General features: G+C 48.6%; 1 protein-coding gene across 1 annotated transcript in view; it reads right to left on the minus strand.

Moving 5' to 3' along the window:
- Nucleotides 1-283: 283 nt before the first annotated feature.
- LOC134433330 (olfactory receptor 14J1-like) overlaps nt 284-23,407 on the minus strand; it is a gene marked incomplete at its 5' end in the record, with an annotated part of 36,551 nt that continues 13,427 nt past the window's right edge. Inside the window, one exon of the mRNA XM_063182189.1 lies at nt 284-289. Coding sequence (XP_063038259.1) covers nt 284-289 — 6 coding nt within the window. The remainder of the gene's footprint in view (nt 290-23,407) is intronic.

A 23,407-nucleotide genomic window follows, 5' to 3' on the forward strand; every position in this document is an offset into this window, starting at 1 on the left:
ATCATCAAAATGAAATATATAGAATTAAAAACATGTCATCAAAACTTAAAGACAGAATCAAAACACATTAATTCAAAACTACATCTAAAGATCAGAACATATGTACAGCTGTAACTATCAAGCCTAACGCATCAATCCTATTCTTCAAACACTCTTCATACAGGCGGCAGCTTCTTCCTGAGCTTGGAGGAAAGAGAGCTCTTCTGGACGGGAGGCGAGGACTTTGTGGGTGAGGGAACATTGGAAGTGTCCCGAGAAAACTTCTCCTTAAGACTGTAACCAGTCAGATCTGCAAAATGGAGACACAAAGTTTAACAGAGAGGCAAAGTTTAACAGAGGCCACCATGCAAACCTAAAGCAGCTGAAGCTCCATATTTCATGGGACACATTTCCTGGAAATGTCCAAACAGCTGCACAGGGAAACATGCTCCTGCTGGCAGACACTGAGGCAGGCCAGGGCAAACCTGAGCCACTTGCCCAGAGCTGGCACAGGCCCAGCCTGGCCTCTGGGCTGCCCTGGGACAGCAGGGAGCCCAGAGCCCTGTGCTCCCCAGGAATGGCTCAGCTGCACATGCACCCTCCTGCTCCTCCGCCTGCCCCACAGCTCAGCAGCCCCACAGCTCCAGGGGCACTGGCAGCAGCACAGCTCATTGCAGGGGCACGTGCAGGGCACAGCTGTTCCCTGGCAATGTGCACAGCCTCTCTGGGCTGCCACAAGACCCTTCCTGCCAGCAGAGATTGGCCCAGCTCCCCCCTCACCTCTGTGTGAGGCTGAGCCATGATTGCCTTCACCTTGTCCTCAACCTGGAGCAGCTTCAGGCCCCCCATGCCATGAGTAGGAAGGGCAATGGAGAGAGCAGGGGCAGATGCACACCACAGAGACCTGCAGCAGGATTGAGGCTCTTTTCACCCATGTATCCCGAAATCTGCAGAGTTTTGGAAAACAACAAATGCAGGGAAAACACGTGGTGGGCTGTGAAGTTGCAGAATATCCAGCAATGCAGCCTGTTTCTTCTGTGGAGCTTGGCAATGGATCCATCTGAATGTTTTACCCTATTGCAAAGCTGAGGAAAGGGTGGCAGGCAGTTTAGCCAGGCTGTCCTGTTCTAGAGAGTGTCTCTTGGGAACTATCAGGCCCAGCACCAACATTTAAGGCAGCATTTGCTTCAACTGTCCCATGGCAGTCAGCCTGTGAAGGTGCCTGTAAAGTGATTTATCATCTCAAGGCTAACATGAAACATCACTTTGAATAGAAAGTAGAGCTCTAAGGCCATGACAGTCATACAAGACTCCTTTGGCAGGAGCTGCACCTGCTGTGCAGGCTGTGCCACACCCAGCAGATTGTCCCCCATGTGCTCCATGAGGGCAAGGATGCTCTTCGTTTCCCAAGTTAGTGGCATCATGAGGAGATGTGGTTTTCCCAGGGCCTCTGTGGTTAGCACTGTGAAATACAAAACACTGCTCACAGCTGCAATTGCAATTGTCCCTCTGCCCACAAAAGCACAAGGCTCTATCCTTGGCCTTTGCAGGCACTTTCCCTTCCCCATCAGTCACCACATCCAGGAAAATCTGAGAGACTGGGAGAACTCCAGGAAGCAGCAGGAAGCTGAGTCAGAGGAGCTTTAGTTTGGATATCAGGAAAAAGGGTTTTTCACCCAGAGGGTGGCTGGGCACTGGAACAGGCTCCCCAGGGCAGTGGTCACAGCACCAAGCCTGACAGGGCTGAAGGAGCATTTGGACAACAATCTCAGGCACTTGGTGTGACCCTTGGGCTGCTCTGGGCAAGGCCAGGAGCTGGACTCGATGGTCCTGATGGGCCCCTTCCAACTTTCCATATTCTTTACTTCTGTAATTCTGAGAACTGATGGGCTGCAGGAGGGCAGAAATAGGTGACAAGAGGAGAGAAGGGAGGTTGGTTGGAGAATCAAGTCACTGAGTCCACAGAAGATGCAGGATACAGGACCCTTCCCTCCAACCATTCCCATTGTCTGTCTCATCCCTTCTCCCTCCCCCACACACAAAGGTGAAGAACATCACTAAAAGAAGAAGAACCTACTTGACTCCCATGTCCATGAGAGCAGTCATTGCTCGTGCAGGAGTCACATTCTCCACCATGATCCCGAGGGTCTGACTGGCTGCTTTCTGAACAAATTCTGGGGCGTTGGACACCATCTGGAGAAGGACCCGAGCAACCTCATCCACCTCAGAGTCCATGTCCTTCTTCAAGGTCACAGAGAGCTCTCCCAGAGTGACAATGTCAGAGCAGGACACCTTGGAACCGAGGTTGGTCACCTGGGGAAGCCATGAGGGGAAACATAAGAATCACCTTGGAAAGAAAACCAGTTGCCTTCAACAGAAGTCCCAGGAAATGACAACACTTCCCATTGTGTCCAGAGGAGCATACAAGGACAGAAGAGCAGGAGAGCACAAGCACAGAAAGGCACTTACTCTGGCACCAATTTCTGGCTTCAGACCTGCTTACTGCAGGCGTAAATAAAAATTTCATTAAGTGTTCTATTTAACCCTTCTTAAATGTCCACATCTTTGTTTTTAGGCCCTTTTACTAGAAAATAAATAAAGAGCTGCTTTCAAATCATGAAGGCAAAAGTCATAAAGATAAAAGAGTCAGGTGCTCCTGTTCAAAAAAGCAACACCAGCAGCTGAAGCACTCAGCCAGGAAACAGAAAACACAGGCTCAGGTCTACAGAATAATTTGCAGCGTTGAATTATAGCTTGGGCAGAGACTGGGACTCTGGCAACTAACATCATTAGTGTCTCAGTTTCTGCATTTGCACATTGCATTATGAAGGCACCACACTCAAAGATGAGTGTCAGATACCCGAGCTGCCAGTAAATACAGCTGCATGTGCCCACAGATCCTACAGACAGCTGACAGACATTGGAAATATCAGGTCTAAAACCAGAAATTAAGGCAGACCCTGAGCACACATGGAGGTGAGCAAGCACATACCTACTCTACACACTGTGTATGAAGTATGGGGGACAATTCAGAACAATGTTCTCACCTTGCTGGCAACTGCCAAGCAAACCTCACCAAGTCTACAAAGCAGGAGCTCTGAATGGGACCCAGCCAGGTGTTGGATGGTGAAGAGTCCCTCCTCCTTCAGCTCCCTGAAAGGCAGAAGACTGATTTTTCTCTGCACCAAGGCAGCACCCTCTGAAATGACCAGGCTGGCAGCTCAGTTGAACAATGGGAGGTGCTTTACAAGGAGTGCTTAATGAAATCATGGAATGCGTTGCCCCAGGATGCTGTGGCTGTCAAAAGCATTCACAAACCCAAGAGGCAAAGAGAAGGGGTTTTAGAGTGGCCATTTGAGAAGACAGCCTTTCTGAAACCTCTGGCACATGAGGCCCCTCTGTCCCTGCTTCCTAGAAGCTGTGAGACCGGGCCATGCTGCTGTTTGTTGTCACCTCCCTGTACCTGTCCCTGGGACACAGTGCCACCGGGCTGTTATTGGGGCATTTTCCTTCTTTGCCAGCCCCAGCAGGCATTCAGCAGGGAGAGTCTGCACTGCCACTCTGGAGCTGAGTTTCCACTCTATGATCTCGGCCTCTCTGTCACCCCCTCCACTCCCCCTCACACATTCCCCAAAAGCAGCAGGATGTCTGCTGGGACCACCTCAGCCTGCAGGAAGGCCAAGTGGGTCCTGGCCTCTCCTGACCCACAGCACAGCTTTCTTTTATCCCAGCATGGAAATATAAAAACTGTATTATCACATCACACAGAGGGCCAGGAGCTTTTTATTTTGGCTGCAGGTGTCCACAGGGGATTGGGGAAGAGAAGAAAAAGAGTGCTTTGCAGCAAGCAACCCAGCTACTCAGGCAGGATGATAGGAAAGTGTCTGGGAGCTGCTTTTTAGGACTTTGGTTGTTCTGCTGAAGCTTCTGACAGAGCTGGTGGGCAGATCCCAGAGCTGTGGAGAGTTCCTGGGAAATTTGTCCTTGGATATGCCTATGAATGCTCTCCCAGCCAGGAACTGCCATCTGTGTCTTGTCCATATGTTACTGCCTTGACTGTTGAGTGTCTGAGGTGCCTCTTGAGGCTGCTATGGACCTCCTTCACCAAGGAATGGATTGTGATACAACATCCCTTTCTGCTTATGTTTGGGCACTGACAGAGCCTGGACCACTCTGGCTCGAGCTTGGGCTCTGGCCAAGCAAGATTGCCAATGAGAGCAGCTCATGGTCCTCAGCTCTTCCCTGCTGCTGGGACAGACAGACATGGCCATGGGGACAGAATGGAGCTGCCCCATCTGCCAGGTCACTAAGAAGGATGTGAATTTTTCTCTGCCCTGTCACCACCAGTTCTGCCTGGGCTGCATCCTGCAGTGGGCAAAGAGAAATCCAGCGTGCCAACTCTGCAGAAGAATGATAGAAGCTGTCAGGTTTTCTGAGTAGGATGAACAGGACTACATACAATTTGCCATCAGCTCCCCCAAACAATTGCTAGAGTCCAGCAGGGAGAGAGCCTGGCCACCTTGCTGAAAACAGCCCCCCAGACCCTGTGATGGCTGCTCCATCTTCCCCACAGGGAACACTGTCCCCAGCTGAGCAGGGGGCTGCAGGACCAGAGCCTGTGGATGGCCTCCTGCCCAAGGAGTGGGCCCAATTTTTCAAATAACAATGTCATCTACTGGACCAAAGGTGGCTCTGGCTGCAGCAGAAGCTGGAGGGAATATGCCAGCACCAGAGATGGCTGGTTAAGGAATTCATAGAGCAGCATCCTGCATGCCCTCTGTGCCTATGGTCAAGTTGCCAAAACCTTGGTGCCAGTACCGCAGCTTCTCCTCTGGAGCAGTCTGAATTGCTGCTAGCATAGTCCAGGGTAAAGAAGCAAAAAGGACCTTTGCATAATCTCCACAGATGTTTCATTCAGCCGTGCAGGGAGATGTTCAGCTCCCAGCACCCACACACAGAGGGTCTCACTTTGTCTCCACAGAGGCCTGGGGGCTGACCCTGATCTCGGGGCAGTACAAAGATAAGGGGGCCGATCAGGGAATAGGGAAGGTGTGGCTCAGGAACACAGGAACAGACATAGGAACAGGGGAAGGAGCCAATGGGGTCTAACAGCTCTTTGAGGGAAGCTTCTTGTGTCTCCCTAGACCAGGGAATGCCCCCTCAGGGTCTCCACAATTTCTCCTGTTTTATATTATTAGGAAAGCTTCTCTGAAGGATCAACTGAATCAACACAAAATGACAAAAATCATCAAAAGCGCTCACAGGACAACTGTTCAAAATTCAAACAATTCTGAGTTCCCAAAGTGCCAACAGATTTCTTGGAGTGTCTTAGATCTGGCAGGACGGATGCAGGGTTTTCTTAGCAGAGTTTATCAGGAAACTGAGTCATCCATACTGAACCTCTGGTCCATGGCCTCCTCACTGCCATCGTGCAGCAAGGAGGCCCAGAGGCTGCTGTGCTCTGGGCCTGTCAGGGATGAACACAGCGGCTCTGTGGCCAGCTCCAGCTCCAGCAGCTCACAAGAGGAGACTCCTTCCAGAAGCTCTGCTGGCTCCAGTGTGGCAGACCAGCAGAGCCCACTGGAAGCCCCCCTCCATTGCAGCCACCCCCAGCTGCGCCCATCATCACTGCAGAGCAGGAGCTGCCCCAGAGGAGCTGCGGCAGGAGCTCGTGGCAGTGGCAGGTCCCTGTGCCCCGGGCAGAGCCACAGAACCTCTGCTCCTGGCTGGGACAGGGGCTGCTCACCCTGGTGTCCCACCGAGAGGAGGGATCCTGGGCCCCAAACTCTGCCCAGCCCTGCCAAAGGCCACCCCGCCAGCAGTGCCAGCAAGGTTCCTGCAGCCATTCAGTCAAATCAGAGGAAACAAATGTCTCTGTAGCTGACACAGACTCTGCACACAGATTTCTCCCCCTTCTCCTGGTGCCTTTCCCTGGCTCCAGCAAGAGCTGCAGGAAATGCTGTGTGAGCCATGATGATGGAAGAGCTACTGATAAAAACACTGGGGTGATGCTTTCAGAGGAGTCATGAACGGAAGATTGACCAACCTTCCAGCCAATGGTGTGCCATAAGTTTACATTTTTTAAATAGTTGACTGCAATCTATTAGTAAAAAGAAAGATATGGAAACAAATTAAATCTCCCACAACTGCTGGCTTTCCTCAGGCTCCATGGTCTATGTATTGCTAGATTTACTTCATTTAGGCAGAATATTAACTGCCCTGACTTGTTGGAGACTGACCACAAGGTCTCATCTGTGGTGGGGAGTCACTAGAATTAGCTCAGCAGAGGCATCTTCAGCTGTCCAAGTATAGCAGAAATACATATTCTCTGCTTCAGGGCTGTGTGACAACAGCTGCTGGTGTGGGTTTGTCAGCGTTGCTTCATGGATTACTCCTGGGAAGGAATTGTGTGCACAGGCACAGTATGATGGCTTCGATCTCCTCTAATTACTCCAATTGGATGATGGCCAGAACTTTTAGGCAAAAAGCATCATGACAGAATAATTTACAATATTCTCCAAACTACTCCTGTGGTTTTGATTTTCTTACTGATTAGGTTCAGTGTCTGGCCTCAAGAAATCAGTCCAGAGAGAACAGGCAAACCTCAGCTTGCAAGTTAGAGTGCAAGTCTTTAATCTGCCGTTTTTGCAGCATTTATAAACTGCTTTTCAACATATTTGCAAAAAAATCTCTCAGTTCTTTCTATACCTATCCAGAACCTGACTCTCTCCTTGTTTTATTTTGATTTGAGATCTCAGCATGATTTTTTTCTGGACAGGGAAGTAAGAACCAGGTGCAAATACAGACTACAAGTGTGAATCTGTACTGCAGGAACTGAGCTGTAGCTTGGAATTAAAGGCAAGAAGGGATGCCATGGTAAATGTGAACGTTTAGTGCTGGCATAGGAGCCTTCTGCAATGCTCCACAAACCCATGGTTCACATTGCTAAAAGCTCTCTTTCTGGTGTTACAAAGAGTGTTGAAGACCTGACTGTAAGTAAACAAAATAGCCAGAATGTTAATTTTTTTTAATATGGCAAACAATGACTAATAATTCAGAGCTCATAGAAGTGAGTATTCAGATTTCCACTTAGTATGTGCTGGCAGTTTTAATTTGAAATCAACAGGTTTATCCAAATCAAGTTATCCATAGGCATTAATTTTCTCTATGATCTACCTAAAAATGCCTCATTGTCTGATAAGTTTAGTAGAAATTTGCAAAGTCAACAGTCCACAGATTTTCATTTCTTGTTTAGTGGCTATTCTGCTTGAAAGCTTTTACAGACTAATCAGTTTGGATGTAATTAAAATGCCAGTACATTTCATCTAGCCATTTTGGTATTAGAACAAAACCATATGACTGCACAGCCTTTTAAAAAACATTTTAAAATAAATTTTCAAATCAACAGTCTGAGTAGGACTCAGAATAAAAACTCTACCAAACTTCAACTCCATTGGAAGATTCCCTTGTCACCCTGTGAATCAAATCTACATTCAGAAGATTAAAAGTCCCCATTATGGTGGTTTTGGTATGGTTAGGAACTGGGTCTTCTTCCTTCTCAGCTCCATGCTGCAGTGCCTTTGGGATGTGGCCTGCTGGCCGTTGTTTGTGCAGCCCTGGTGTTTCTCCCTGAGGCAGAAAGTGCAATTGCATTTCCAGCCCAGAGCCCGTGAGGAGTGGGGCGTGCAGAGCTGTGCCAAACCCAGGCCAGCAGCTGTGCCCCAGAGGGTTTTGGTTCCTGCCCAGGGCAGCTGGTGCCTCTCTGCCGTGAGTGCCTCCCCTTGCCAGGTGCCCATGGACAGCAGGTGCAGGGTTCTGCACGGGGCATGGAACAGGGTGGGGATGTCTGCTGGCAACAGAGTGCAGCGGAGAGCAAACAGTCCAGGATGGTCCTGGAGTGTGTGACAGAGAACTCCTGACACAGCTGGTGACTGAGCCAGTGAGGGAAGGCACTGCTGGGCCTGCTGTTTGTGAGGAGAGAAGGGCTGCTGGGTGACAGGAGGGTTGGAGGCGGCCTTGGGCTCAGGGATCACAAAATGCTTGTGTTTGATTCCCAGAGAAGGAACGAGAGATGTTGGGGAAGTGTTGACCTGCAACAAATTGTGAATTTGTTAAGCTTTAACAGGCAGTGCTTGATCGTACCTTCCCTCACAGCAGTGGTTAATGTGTGCAAGTGGATGTCTTAGCCTTGAGAATAAAGACAGTGGGCCTAATGAGGACGTAGCTGCAATGCATTCAAGGAGAAGAAGGCTCTTAGCCATGGGAGGAGAATTTTAGGAATGAGTTTTTCACCACATGACCACCAGAGACCCTCAAGAGACCCCTACTCTAAATGTCAGTAATTTTGGGGAAGTGATTTAAACATGTCAAATACTTTGTGAGAATGTTTAGCCTGTGAGTTAGAGCAAAGTAATGAATAAAAATAATGAAAGTAATGTCTTAGTTCCATGGATACTAACACGTGGGTGTGCATGTTTCAGGGAAGTGATTCCTCACACACCCAGCACTGAAATAAAGTAATTCCTCTTTTCTCACACTGAGCTGGCAGTGTAGATTGGCCCTGCTTGGTAACTTTCATTTTGGTCATTCCTATTGAAGCATAAGGAATGGTTGAAATGAAATCTTTTCCAGCTGTTTCCCTTTGGTTTACCTGTTTGAGGGTTAAAATTGTGTGCTGCAGGTGTGCTGGGTGTGTGCAGAGCAGTGCAGCCCCAGAAACCCCTTGGCTTGCCCACAGGTTGCCATGCCTTGTTGCCAGGTGTGCCCGGCTGTGGCAGGAGAAGGAGCCCGCAGCGCAGTGGGCACCGTGCCCTGCCCAGCCGGGGCTCTCTGGCACAGAGCAGCAGCAGCGCCAGCACCGTTCAACCCACTTCTGCCTTGGCTTCCCCTGGCACACAGAAGCCTCTGGAAATCAGCACCGCCAGTGGCGTTCCCAGCTGGGAGCAGCTGCTGCTGGCGGGCAGATGGTGCCGGTTTGACTGCTGCCAAAGGGGAAGAAAGGCAGAGATGTACCCGCACCGGAGCCCTGGGCATGTCCAATAAAGGTGCAAATATGTGGGGAGATTTGTTAGGAAGCATTTCATCTGTGATGCCAACAGTGGCTTCTCTCCTGGTTCTGTGTGTTCTGGATGAGTAATGCAATGGTTGGCTCTGACAATTAAGAAGTAGATGTTATGTGGATGTTCAAATGAGTAGTGATTATATTGTAATATATCCTCCCATAGTCCTCTTTCCCGTCCCCCTTGTAACAGCCTGGGCAGTCAGGGCATTTGGGGAGGGCTGGCTTGTGACCAACAGGCAGGGTGTAACAACACCTGACCTCCAGTCAGGATGCAAGAAAGTAATCTCCACCAATGGACAGCAGAGAAAGAGTTGACTGAAAAACTTTTGGAGGGGCTAAGGGTATAAATGGCAGAACATCCTTTTTGTAGATGAGCACATGGCTGCTAGTCACAGAGACTCCCAATGCTGCAATTTTTCCTTATTCAGTCCTTTGTAAAGGTTTACTAAACGTTTACAATTTTAAAAGTGAGAGTCATTTCTCACATGTGCAATGCTGTGGGCCATTTTCTTGGTCTGGTTTCCTTTGCTTGTGTCCCATCTGAGTGCTCAGCTGGGGTACAGGCTGTGGGTGCTTGGGGCACCCTTGGGAGTTCCTATTGGATCCCTGAAAAACAGGGTTTGGCCCATGGGGGGAATTTGTGCTGCTTTGTGACAGATAAGAACGTCCCAGGCTCTTTTGTGTTTGCTGTAGGGAAGGTTGATTATTGCTTTGCATAAATTCACAGGCCAACATGGAGCGTTTGCTTTGTGATGTCAGGGCATGGTTGCCACCTTGTCGTAGTGGCATCAGAAGGTTGCCTTGGTGCACAGAAGGCCTGAGTGTCAGAGCAGCCCTAGTGCTTGCTCACATCAGGAGAACTTTCCTGGCTGGCGCCTTTGTCAGTGGATAGCTGCCCTCTGACAAGAGCCTTTTTTTCCCTAGTTTAGGAAAAACTCATACAACACTGTTACAATGTTTCATCATCTGGCTAAAGCAGCAATTGCTGCCTATGGCATTTCTTTTTCTGTGTATTACATTACACATTTTGCACGTAAATAGAGGTTTCCATTCTACTTAGGCTAGGGTGTATCCTAACCTGGCTTTTATATGTCTTCCTGCTCTTTCTTGGTGGCTGAGTTTCTGGTTTTGAAATAGAAAGAGCATTAGGATGCCAGTGGTTTGCTAAAGCTCCTGTCAAGAGGTCCAGCTAAAAAGGGGGTGTCTGTAGCCACAGGGGCAGCATTTGCAGGGGAACCTGCAGGACTTCCGTTCCCTCCACGGGAGAGTCTGTGGCAGCAGAGTCTGTAATTTCCTCAGTTTGTTGGGACAAGCAGGACACCTTTGAAAATGTAGACTGGCAGAGCTTCTTGGAAGGCCTTCTAAAAACTCTTCAGTTGTTCCCAGGATTCAGAGAAAGCTTATTTTCTTTTTAAATTTTGTCATGAAAGGATTTGACTGTCTAACTTAATAACCTTTTACTGTGTGCTAAAATAGTTATTACCTTTGAAAGAAAATGCAAACTCTAAAGCAGTGAGTGTCTGCTCCTGATCCGTAGAGGTGCTGCTGTGCTCTTCCACAATAGAACTGTCACAGCTCAGGGGAATTTTGGGAAGCTTTTCTGGGCAACTATTTCCTGCAAGTTAATGAGAATTAGTGCGTGTAACTGACCGGAAAAAAAAAGAGTACCTGAAGGAGAGGATTTCAGAAGCTGTTTTATGTGTTTGGTAGAACAGGAGCATTGAGTGTTGAAGAGCAATTTGCATTTTCTTGGTCATATTTGTATTCATTTACTGGCTAAACAGGCCAATGTGTTGGCACAACCATGAATATTGTCCTGATCTCTTGCTGGCTGTGTGAATGAAATGTGTCCCCTGGAGGGGTGTTGTGAAACAGGAAATCATCTGTGTTTGGGTTGACTTGTTCTGTGGGATTCAGCAGCCCAGGCAGTTTTCTGACAGCATCTGGTTCATTTTCCCTTCCCACTACAGGTCACCTGAAAGCGTGTATTCAGCAGTGCTGAAGATCCTGAGGTGAGTGAGAAAGGAACATTTCATGTTCCTGGTGTTTAAGAATTGTAGAGGAAGATGTAAGCTTGGCCAGTAGCAGTAGACTGAAGAGGGCCAGCTAGGAAGGCCGAAAGAAAATCCATATTCATGCCTGAAACAAAAGTAACAAAGGCAGCGATAGATATTTTTAAATTTCCTTCTCAGAGTTTGAAGAACTAAAAACCTAGTTTTAAAAAGAGAACGATGCTTGCAGACAGCAGATAGGATAAATTTAATTAAGAGCAATTTCCTCTACAGTTGTATTAGATAATTTTAATTTAAACAGAGTGACTTAGAATCCTATTCCTATCAAACTTTATGATATCTACTTGGAACATGAGGTGGTAGAACAGGAAGGCCATCTTGCAATGGTGCCTGCAGTATCTGAAGCGCAATGGGCACCTTTGTGGCTGGGGAGCTGCGTGGGCCCAAAGGACGCAGGGCTGGCGGCCGTGAGCAGCTGAAGATGAGGCAGCGTGGGGCCAGGGGGCCCAGAAGGCCAAGGGCACGGTGGCTGTGCCAGCAGCAGGGGGGCAGCAGGAGCAGGGCAGGGAGCGTGGCCTGTGCTGGGCAGCACTGCGGCCACAGCTGGAGTGCTGTGTGCAGCTGTGGGCCCTGGGAAGCAGAAAGTCATGGAGGGGCTGCAGCGTGGGCACAGAGGGACAGGGGAGCTGGGCAAGGGGTGCAGCACAAGGCCAGGGAGGAGGTGCTGAGGGAGCTTTAGCCTGGACCATGGGGGCTCATGAGGGACCTTCAGGCAGACTGCCATAGATCCCTGCCTTGGATCCATAGAGCCAATGCTCAGCACGAGGGCTGTTTCCCTGCCAAACATCCCTTCACGGCCTCCAAGTGCTTTAGACACTGGAGTAGGTAACACTTTCATATTTTGTTTGTTTATTTGTTTGTTTGTTTGCTAGAAGGAGAAGCCTTGTTGTCCTGGTTTAGGGCGAATTTGGTAGAGAACCTCCAAAGGGGCCCCTCCAGAAAGCAAAACCCACACGGCCCCTCCGCCCAACCGGTTCGGGAAACAATTCCTCGGAGAGAAGTGGAAAGAACCTGCTTATTTAACAGGCACAGCACCCCCCAGCACACAAAAGGAACAATACCAGATGACACCACTCTGAGAAAGATGACAAAATCAGAAAGTTTCTTTCGGGGGTGGTTGCTCTGTTCTCAGTCCCTCCGGCGCTGGGGCAGCTGCTGCAGGCCAAAAGGGTGCAAACCCTCGGTGTCCCCAGGTCCCAGTCCAGAGTAGGTTCGAAATGGTTGATAAAAAGGAGAGGAGAAACAGACCAGGAAGGATTTTGGTATGTTTAGCTAGAGCAAGCGAATAAGCAGAAGCAAAAGCAAGCAAAAGCGAGAGCGGAGAGACAGCAAGCAAAGCAGAAAAGCCAAAAGTAAAAAGCGAAAGCAGCCCTATGTACTGCCCATCTCTGTGTCCCTGATAAGAGAAACCCGAAGAAAACTTTCACTCTTCAGAGACAGTCTTAAAGGCACAGAACAGATGAATGGGGATACAAGCATCATAATGTCACCCCAGGACATTCCACCCCTTATCCCCATATCATCAACATACTACAACACATCATGCATTATTCATACAAAATGTCCATCTGTTCCCCCAAAATTTACAACCAATACCCATCATGCCTTCATCTCATCCCCACACTGGATGACTGAATCCAGGCCCTATATTACAGAGCTGCAGGATTCCCCCCTTTCACTTTACTCACTTAAAGTTTCATCTATCACTTGCTCAGACCTTTGACACTTACACATTTCCTTCTATCTCATGTCTGTATGGTTTAATGTACAGACAATGGCAGTAACATCCAATGAACAGTGATATTGCACATCATTCTTACTCCAAAATCAGATCTCCCTGAGGTACATATCGTGTTGTTCCATCTCTTTGCATTATCCACCATGTGCAACCTGGTCCCTGAGCAAAGACAACCCCACGAATGGGTTTGTCTCTACTCGAGGCAGAATTGATCCACACAGTCTTCCCTAACAAACCTCTGATATGTACCACTGGGACTTTGTCTCCTTCTGTTATATTCAGGGACTCAGACTAGGCAGGACCTGCTCGCTTGGTGGAACCTCAGGTGTTAACTAACCAGGTGGCCTTTGCTAAATGCTGCTCCCAATTTTTGAAAGATCCCCCACCCAAAGCTTTCACCTGGGATTTTAGTAGTCCATTGTACCTCTCCGCTTTGCCTGCAGCTGGTGCATGGTAGGGGATATGGTACACGCACTCAATGCCATGTTCCCTAGCCCAGGTATTGATAAGGCTGTTCTTGAAATGGGTCCCGTTGTCAGACTCAGTCCTCTCAGGGGTGCCATGTCTCCACAGAACTTGCTTTTCAAGGCCCAGGATGGTGTTTTGGGCCGTAGCATGAGACACAGGGTAGGTTTCCAACCATCCAGTGGTGGCTTCAACCATGGTCAGCACGTAGCGCTTGCCCTGGCCTGTCTGGGGCAGTGTGATGGAGTCAATCTGCCAGGCCTCCCCATACTTGTACTTGGACCACAGCCCACCGTACCAGAGGGGCTTCACTTGCTTGTCCTGCTTGATGGCAGCACACGTCTCACAGTCATGGATGACTTGAGAAATACTGTCCATGGTTAGATCCACCTCTCGGTCTCATGCCCACTTATAGCTGGCATCTCTGTCCTGGTGGCCTGAGGCATCATGGGCCCATCGAGCTAGGAATAACTCTCCCTTATGTTCCTAATCTAGGTCTATTTTGGACACCCCTATCTTTGCAGCTTGGTATACCTGCTCATTGTTCTGTTGCTCCTCATTGGCCCTACTCTTGGGTACATGGGCATCTACATGGCGGACTTTCACAGGTAGCCTCCCTACCCTGGTAGCAATGTCTTTCCACTCTTCAGCAGCCCAAATTGGTTTTCCTCTACGTTGCCAGTTAGCCTTTTTCCACCTCTCCAGCCATCCCCACAGAGCATTGGCTACCATCCATGAATCAGTGTAGAGGTAGAGCTTCGGCCACTTCTCTCTCTCAGCAATGTCTAGGGCCAGTTGAACAGCTTTGAGTTCAGCAAGTTGGCTCAATCCACCTTCTCCTTCAGTGGCCTCTGCCATCTGTCGTGTGGGGCTCCATAAGGCTGCTTTCCATTTCCGGTTCATCCCTACAATGCGACAGGAACCGTCAGTGAAAAGAGCGTAGCGTGTTTGCTCTGGTGGCAGTTGGTTATAGGGAGGAGCCTCTTCAGCACGTGTCACTGGTTCTTGTTCCTCTTCATCTATGATACCAAAATGTTCACCTTCGGCCAATTTGTAATTACCTCCAAAATCCCAGGGCAATTCAGTTTACCTATACGGGCGCACTGAGTGATGAGAGCAATCCACTTGCTCCATCTAGTACTGGTGGCATGGTGAGTGGAAGGAACCTTGCCTTTGAACATCCACCCCAGCACCGGTAGTCGGGGTGCCAGGAGGATTTGTGCTTCAGTGCCTATTACCTCCGAGGCAGCCTGGACTCCTTCATAGGCAGCCAGGATTTCCTTCTCTGTTGGAGTGTAGTTGGCTTCAGACCCTCTGTAGCTTCGACTCCAAAATCCCCGTGGTCGACCCCGTGTCTCCCCAGGCACCTTCTTCCAAAGGCTGCAGGAAAAGCCATGGTTCCCGGCTGCAGAGTAGAGCATGTTCTTTACCTCTGATCCTGTCCTGACTGGGCCAAGGGTTACTGCATGAGCAATCTCCTGCTTGATCTGGACAAAGGTTTGTTGCTGCTCAGGGCCCCAGTGGAAATTGTTCTTCTTGTGGGTGACCAGGTAAAGAGGGCTCACGATCTGACTGTACTCAGGAATATGCATCCTCCAAAAACCTATTGCACCCAGGAAAGCTTGTGTCTCTTTCTTATTGTTGGGTGGAGACATTGCTGTGATCTTGTTGATGACATTGGTGGGAATCTGACGCCGTCCATCTTGCCACTTCACTCCCAGGAACTGAATCTCACGAGCTGGTCCCTTTACTTTGCTCTATTTAATGGTGAAACCAGTTTCCAGGAGGATCTGGATGATTTCCTTCACTTTCTCAAACACTTCCACAGCTGTGTTCCCCCACACAATGATGTCATCAATATACTGCAGATGTTCTGGAGCCTCTCCTCTTTCTAGTGCAGTCTGGATCAGTCCATGGCAGATGGTGGGGCTGTGCTTCCATCCCTGGGGCAGTCGGTTCCAGGTGTACTGCACTCCTCTCCATGTGAAAGCAACTGAGGCCTGCATTCTACTGCCAGAGGAATGGAGAAAAAGGCATTGGCAATGTCTATAGTGGCGTACCACCTTGCTGACTTGGACTCCAGCTCGTACTGGAGCTCTAATATGTCTGGCACAGCAGCGCTCAGCAGTGGAGTCACTTCATTCAATGCACGGTAGTCCACAGTCAATCTCCATTCTCCTTCAGATTTTCGCACAGGCCAAATGGGGCTGTTGAAGGGTGAGTGGGTCTTGCTGAGCACCCCTTGTCTCTCCAGCTCTTGGATCATCATATGGATGGGGATCACAGCATCTCGAGTGGTTCTATACTGTCATCGATGCACTGTTCAGGTGGCAATTGGTACTCGCTGCTCTTCTCCCGTCAGGCATCCTACTGCAGATAATCTCAGATAACCCAGGCAAGGTGTTCAATTGCTGGATGCCCTCTGTCTCTACAGCAGCTATTCCAAATGCCCATCTGAGTCCTTTTGGGTCTTTGAAGTACCCACTTTGAAGGTAGTCTATGCCCAAAATACATGGGGCCTCTGGCCAGTCACAATAGGATGCTTCTTCCACTCATTTCCTGTTAGGCTCACATCAGCTTCCACCAAAGTGAAATCCTGGGATCCCCCTGTCATACCAGCAATAGAAACAGACTCTGTCTCCACATGTCTTGATGGGATTAATGTACATTGCGTACCAGTATCAACCAAAGCTTTGTACTCTTGTGGCTCTGATGTGCCAGGCCAACGAATCCACACAGACCAGAAAACATTGTTTTCCCCGGTCTCTACCTGGCTAGAGGCAGGGCCCCTCTAAGCCTGGTTATCCTTCTTTCCCTGGGCATATATTTTGGATGTTCCTTCGAGGGGATCAGACATGTCATCATCATCATACCTGGTGGTTTGGCTACGGGCAACTGGAGCTGCTTTGCTTCTGTTGGCTTCCTTCAGTTCAGCACCCGTCGTGCCAGAACAGCAGTAGGTTTCCTATCCCACCTTCTCATGTTTTCCCCACAATCACGCAGGTAGAACCACAGCTCAGCTTGTGGGGTGTACCTTCTCTCACCATCTGGGAAACGTCTGCCTTGAATACCAGAACCTCTGATCTGTACTGCTGAAATTTGGAGAAGGTCTTCTTTAATCTCCTCTCTAAGCTTCTTATGATTATCCTCTATCTTATCCTCTAAGTTCTGCAGACGTGTTTCTACCGCTGCGATTCTGGCATGTGTCGGGCCATGTACAGCATCTGCATATGCTCGGAGCTTCCTTGCCATGTCCAGCACAGTCTCATCCCTCTCATCTCTCTTCATGATGGCTAAGGCAGAAGCACATTCATGTGGCCCAAGTCATTCAAGTTTTCACCACATCACAGACATGCATGGTACTAAGTCTGGATTCCTAGTTGTTACGTCATCTGAGAAGATAATCTCTGCCACTGCCATTTCTCTCAGGCGTTGGATCCCTTGCTCTATTGTCTTCCACTGAGTTTGCTGCATATAGAGATCATCTGCACACAGGTATCTTTGTGCAACACTGTCCAAGACCACTGCCCAGAGGCTGTGAGCATTAGCCCCCCTCATCATTCCTTGGTCGATGACAGGATCCTGCGACAGGGATCCCAAATGCCTTGATTCAGTGCCATCCAGAATTGTAACCTTGCCTGCAGCATTCCAGAGATGGACCAGCCAACTAATTATGGATTCATCAGGTCGTCTGGTGTAATCCTTCCTTAGGCCACGAAGGTCCTTCAGGGAAAAGGACTCAATATTTGCATCTGATCTTGCAACTGCTGCTTTGACTCCTGATTTTATGTCAGGAGGCATTGAGGTTCCTTCTCCTCCATCATCATCATCATCATCATCATCATCATCATCATCATCATCATCATCATCATCATCATCATCATCATCATCCTCCACTGGTCGATTGGTCTTGTCGGTGCATTTCCCAGTTCTAGTACTGGTAACAACAGCCATGGGTTTAGCTGCTGGCTTAGTCTCACTATCTGGTTTGGCTGCTGGCTTCGAGCCTGGAGTGTTGTCTGCAGCCTGAGTCACTGGGATAGTTGCTGATTTATCTCCCTGCCCCCCTGCCTCTGTCTGCTGCCCGACAGTCTCTAAAAGAGTGAGATAAGCATATGCCAGGGCCCAGCTCACTGCAATGACCTTCCTCTCCTTAGGCTCATCCTGGTACTTCTCTTTCAGATATTTCCCCACCTCAGCTGGGTTCTGAATTTGTTCATGGGGAAAATCCCAGACTATAGGGTCAGAGAATACCTTCAGGATTTGGCCCATATCCTCCCATTTCCCACACCACTCAGGATTTTCCACACTGGGGTCTACTCCTGAGTCAGGGGTCTCATCAGCCCATCTAGAAATCTCAGCTCTCATTCTAGAGAAGCAGCAGGCTGTATAGAAGAAGGTTACCAGATTGAATACCAAAAAGATGGTTTCTTTAATATTGAAGGGAAACTGAACATTCCTTCACTAGTGATGCAACTGATTCAGAGGAGAAGAAGGAAAGCAGAGGCTGAAAAACCTCATTCCCTGCTGCTCCTCTAACAAACTGGATGCATAACCAGAGCCATGAACCATTCATACCTGGAGCAGACCCTAGCATGTTTATAAACTTCTTGCACATCATTGCCACCAAGCCCAGCAGGATAGCTACTCTGGTCACTGCCCCTCTGATGTAAAAACTACGTATTAGGGGCAATACTAAAGCTATTTCTGGATAAGAAAATAAACCTAGGGACCATAGAGGTATTAAATTCTCAAAAAACCCTAGGGACCAGAAATGCATGCAAATCTTCACCCCAATAGACATTATGAATCCAAAAAGCATGGCTATTAGCTAATTTAAATGAACACAGAGTAATAGCAACCAAAATGCAGTCAAAACAGGGTTTTTCCATTCTCTCTAGAGCCCCACATTTGGGCACCGATGTTTTGTACTGGTTTAGGGCAAACTTGTCAAAGAATCTGCAAGGAGGGCCCCTCCAGAAAGCAAAACCCACGCAAGCCCTCCCCGCAACTGGTCCGGGAAAAATGTTCCTCGGAAAGAGGTGGAAAGAACCTGTTTATTTCAGGCACAGCACCCCCCAGCACACAAAATGAACAATACCCGATGACACCACTCTGAGAAAGATGAAAAAATCAGAAAGTCTCTTTCGGGGGTGGTTGCTCTGTTCTCAGTCCCTCCGGTGCTGGGGCAGCTGCTGCAGGCCAAAAGGGTGCAAACCCTCGGTGTCCCCAGGTCCCAGTCCAGAGTAGGTTCGAAATGGTTGATAAAAAGGAGAGGAGAAACAGTCCAGGAAGGATTTTGGTATGTTTAGCTAGAGCAAGCGAATAAGCAGAGGCCAAAGCAGAGCAGAAGCGAGAGAAGAAAAGAGAGCAAGCAAAGAAGAAAGATGAGAGCAAGAAGGGAAAACAGCCCTATATACTGCCCGTCTCTGTGTCCCTGATAAGAGAAAACAAAAAAAACTTCCACACTTCAAAGCCAGTCTTAAAGGCACAGAAAAGATGAATAGGGATACAAGCATCATAACGTCACCGAAGGACACCCCTTCTTTTGCAACATCTGTAAGCTTAGCTTTGGCATCTTTTGGTCCTTTGCAATGCAGCTGATTTCCTCATAGCCTATTTTATGAAGACACTAAAATTCCCGATTATCTGCATTTTTCAATTGCATTTCATTTGAACCTATCTCCTTTCCAGAGTGTTTGGAACCCTTTCTTTTGGGATTTGCAAGATTCCTTTTCCCTTCCTGAAAGGAAATTTCGGGAAAGGAAAAGGAATCTTGCGGTTTCAATGCGGACCACTAGAGGAATCTTTGGTGCATGTCCCTGCCCTTGATGGCATGCCATGCCTTTTGATGGCTTTGACTTTGGGAAAGACTTTTTTCTTTTTTTGGTTGTTTTATGAAGTGTCCATGCCATGTCCCTCATATTTTCCCCCCTAAGTTGTGTCTTCCTCCTTGACCTTTTTCCCCTTCTTTTGCAACATCTGTGAGCTGTTATTGGCATGTTTTGGTCCTTTGCACTGCAGCTGAGATAATCCTGGGGCATTTTCTCAGAGTCACTAAATTTCCCAAATTTTCTTTTTTTCTCCTCCAATTGCAATTCCTTCGAAGGTATCTCCATTCCAGGGTGTTTGTAAGTCGTTCTTTTCTCTTTTGGCTTTCAGTTGGGATCAATTTTGGCAAGCTTTCTGCATGTGCCTGCCCTTGATGGCGTATGGCCTACCTGCATTTTGATTGCTTTGACTTTGGAAAATATTTTTTTCTTTTTTTTTTTTTTTCTTTAAGTATCTATGCCAAGTCTCTCATATCTTCCCCTCTATGTTTTGTCTTCCTCCTTGACTTTTTCCCCTGCTGTTGCAACATCTGAGAGCTTAGTTTTGGCATGTTTTGGACCTTTGCCATGCAGCTGATTTCCTCACAGCCTATTTGATGAAGACACAAAAATTCCTGATTTTCTGCTTTTTTCAATTGCATTTCATTTGAACCTATCTCCTTTCCAGAGTGTTTGGAAGCCTTTCATTTGGAATTCCCAAGGTTCCTTTTCCCTCCCCGAAAGGAAGTGATATTTCCTTTTGGGAAGGGAAAAGAAATCTTGCGATTTCAATGGGGACCAATAGAGGACTTCTTGGTGCATGTCCCTGCCCTTGATGGCATGCTATGCCTTTAGATGGCTTTGACTTTGGGAAAGATTTTTTTCTGGTTTTGGTTGTTTCATGAAGTGTCCATGCCATGTCCCTCATATCTTCCCCCCTAATTTTTGTCTTCCTCCTTGACTTTTTCCCCTTCTTTTGCAACATCGGTGAGCTTACTTTTGGCATGTTTGGTTCTTTGCACTGCAATGGATATAATCCCGGGCCATTTTCTTAGAGTCACTAAATTTCCCAAATTTTCTTCTTTTCTCCTCCAATTGCAATTCCTTTGAAGGTATCTCCATTCCAGCATGTTTGTAAGTCCTTCTTTTCGGTTTTGGCCTTCAGTGGGGATCAGTTTTGGCAAGCTTTGATCCATGTGCCTGCACTTGATGGCGTATGGCCTGCCTGCATTTTGATCGCTTTGACTTTGGGAAAGATTTTTTTCTACAATTATTTTTTTTTTTCTTAAACATCCATGCCAAGTCTCTCATATCTTCTCCTCCAAGTTTTGTCTTCCTCCTTGACTTTTTCTCCTGCTGTTGCAACATCTGAGAGCTTATATTAGTATGTTTTGGTTTTTTTGCAATGCGACCCTGATTTCCTCACAGCCTATTTGATGAAGACACTAAAATTCCTGATTTTCTGTTTTTTTCAGTCGCATTTCATTTCAACCTATCTCCTTTTCCAGAGAGTTTGTGTTTCTTAGCCTTTCTTTCGGGATTCGCAAGATTCCTTTTCCCTTCCCACAAGGAAGTGATATTTCCTTTCAGGAAGGTAAAAGGAATCTTGCGATTTCAATGGGGACCAATAGAGGAATCTTTGGTGCATGTCCCTGCCCTTGATGGCATGCCATGCCTTTTGATGGCTTTGACTTTGGGAAAGAGTTTTTTCTTTTTTTGGCTTTTTTATGAATTGTCTATTCCATGTCCCTCATATCCTTCCCCCTAAGTTTTGTCTTCCTCCTTGACTTTTTCCCCTTCTTTTGCAACATCTGTGAGCTTCCTTTTGGCATTTTTTGGTCCTTTGCACTGCACTGGATATAATCCCGGGCCATTTTCTCGGAGTCACTAAATTTCCCAAATTTTCTTTTTTTCTCCTCCTATTACTATTTAATTGAAGATCTCTCCATTCCAGTGTGTTTGTCACAATGGTCTTCATGATTCCGTGAGGCCTCACAGTGTTACAATGTCCCTTTGGTTTCATAGGACTACTTGATTTCACGAAGTATCTTGGATCCTTTGGCCCACACGGCCCCGCAGTGTCACAATGGATCTTTTGTTCCATGAGGTCTGGCAGTGCAGCAATGCTCTCCTTTGTTCCACCGTGTCACAATGGCCTCTTGGTCCCAAGGGTCACCACAGTGTCAAACATGTTTCCTTCATTCCAGGAGTCCCTGAAGAGCAGTACTGTCCCCTTGGTTCCATGGGGCCCTGCATTGTCACGATCGCCCCATCCTGACACCAGGTCCTGCTCTGTCACAAAGCTCTGCATGGTTCCACAAGGCCCTGCAGGATCATAGTGGCCTCTGTGGTTCCAGGAGGCCTCAGAGTGCCACAATGTATTCCTTGGTGCTGCCGTGTCACAATGCAGCCCTGGTGACACAAGATCCTGCAGTGTCATCAGGGACCCTTGGTTCTATGGGGCACCACAGTGTCACAGTTGTTCCCTCAGTTCCCCGAGTCCTTGCAATGGAGCACAGGCCCCTTGATTCCATTGTCCCCAGGCTCTCCCAAGGGTCTCCTTGGTTCCTCAGTGGCACAAGGGCCCCTTGGTTCCACAAGGCCGTGCAGGGTCACAGTGGCCTCTGTGGTTCCACCAGGACCCAGATTGTCACAATGGACCCCTCGCTTCCACTCAGCCCCACAGTGTCACAATGGCCCCTTGGCTCTGTGCTGCCATGTCGTACAGTGTCGCCATGGTCCTCTTAGTGCCACCAGGCCTTGCAGTGTCACAATGTCCCCTTGCTTCCCCAGGGCCCTGCACTGTCACAATCATCAGAGAACCAGCCAGGCTGCAAAATACCTTGGAGAGCATCAAGTCCAACCTGGGACCCAACACCACTTTGTCACCCAGGCCATGGAACTCAGGGCCACATCCAGTCTTTCCTTAAACACTTCCAGGGATGGTGACTCACCCAACTCCCTGGGCAGCCCAATCCAATGCCCAATTTTGAGGAGAATAATTCCTCATGTCCGGCCTAAATGTTTCCTGGTGCAGCTGAAGGCTGTGTCCTCCTGTCCTGTCACTGTCCCCTGGGAAAAGAGCCCGAGCCCCACCTGTCTGCGCCCTCCTGTCAGGGAGTTGTAGAGTGTGATGAGGTCTCCCCTGAGCCTCCTCTCCTCCAGGATAAACAACCTCAGCTCTCTCAGCCACCTTTCACAAAACTTGTGTTCCAGACTCCTCCCCAGCCTTGTTGCCCTTCTCTGGACACGCTCCAGCCCCTCCATGTCCTTCCGAAATTGGGGGTACCCAGAACTGGACACAGCACTCGAGGTGCTGTCCAAGCAGTGCTCAGCACATGGGAAGAATCCCTGCCCTGCTCCTGCTGGCCGCACCATTCCTGATCCATAGGAGTGCCAGGGTTTATCAGGGAAATTGTGGGGAGGGAGTGGGGGCAAAGTGTTATTGATTGTCAGCCATGAAGGGTCTTGATTTTCATGTGTATTCAGACTGCTTTAGAAGAGTCTGGGGGTCAATATCAATTGGACATTTCTGATACCAATCTATAAACAGGAAATGAAAACCAAACTTGCATTGTTTTCAATACAGCAGATTCACTTTGAATACTCTTCTGAAATCTGTCTAATTAACCACAGAAGAACTGAAAACATAGATTATTCCCATGGGCTTTTCTTGTTTAGGTGTTTTGAGCAAAAGTTTATGAGCCTTTGTCACTGAATTCCTGAACAGGAAAGCTCAGCAAAGAAGAGGCCTCTGGAGTAGTAAAATCCATCAGCAACCTCCAAGTGGCTAAGGATCCATCCCATTCCGAGCAGCAATGGAAAGAAATGGGCACAGCTTTGCGGCTGCCTCAGCTTTGGCATGAGCCCTGGGCCTGGAGCAGGATCAGCTCTTGAGGTCCCCAAGGCCACGGCTCTTGTGCTGCCCTGGGCAGATGGGATGGCAGCAGGGGCTGCAGAGCTCTCAGCACCTCAGCCCGAGGGGAGCAGGGCAGCCAGGGAGCCTCCTTTGGCCTTGGCCCAGCACCTTCCCCCACGGTGGGGCTGAGTCCTGTGGCAGCTGCAGCTGCTGCTGTGCCCTTGCCAGGGGCTGAGGCCATGGGGCAGTGGCCAGAGCAGCCTGGCCTGAGCAGAGCTGTGGGGCCAGAGCCGGCTGGGCTGGGCTGGGCTGGGCTGGGGAGAGGCCCTTGGTGCTGCCCAGAGCTCAGGGCAGCTGGCAGAGCTTGCAGGGAGCTGGGCTGGGCTCAGAGAGCCTGGCCCAGAAACCATCAGTTTCCATCTC

Source organism: Melospiza melodia, unplaced genomic scaffold (assembly GCF_035770615.1).
Source record: "Melospiza melodia melodia isolate bMelMel2 unplaced genomic scaffold, bMelMel2.pri scaffold_18, whole genome shotgun sequence".
NCBI classification, from domain to species: domain Eukaryota; kingdom Metazoa; phylum Chordata; class Aves; order Passeriformes; family Passerellidae; genus Melospiza; species Melospiza melodia.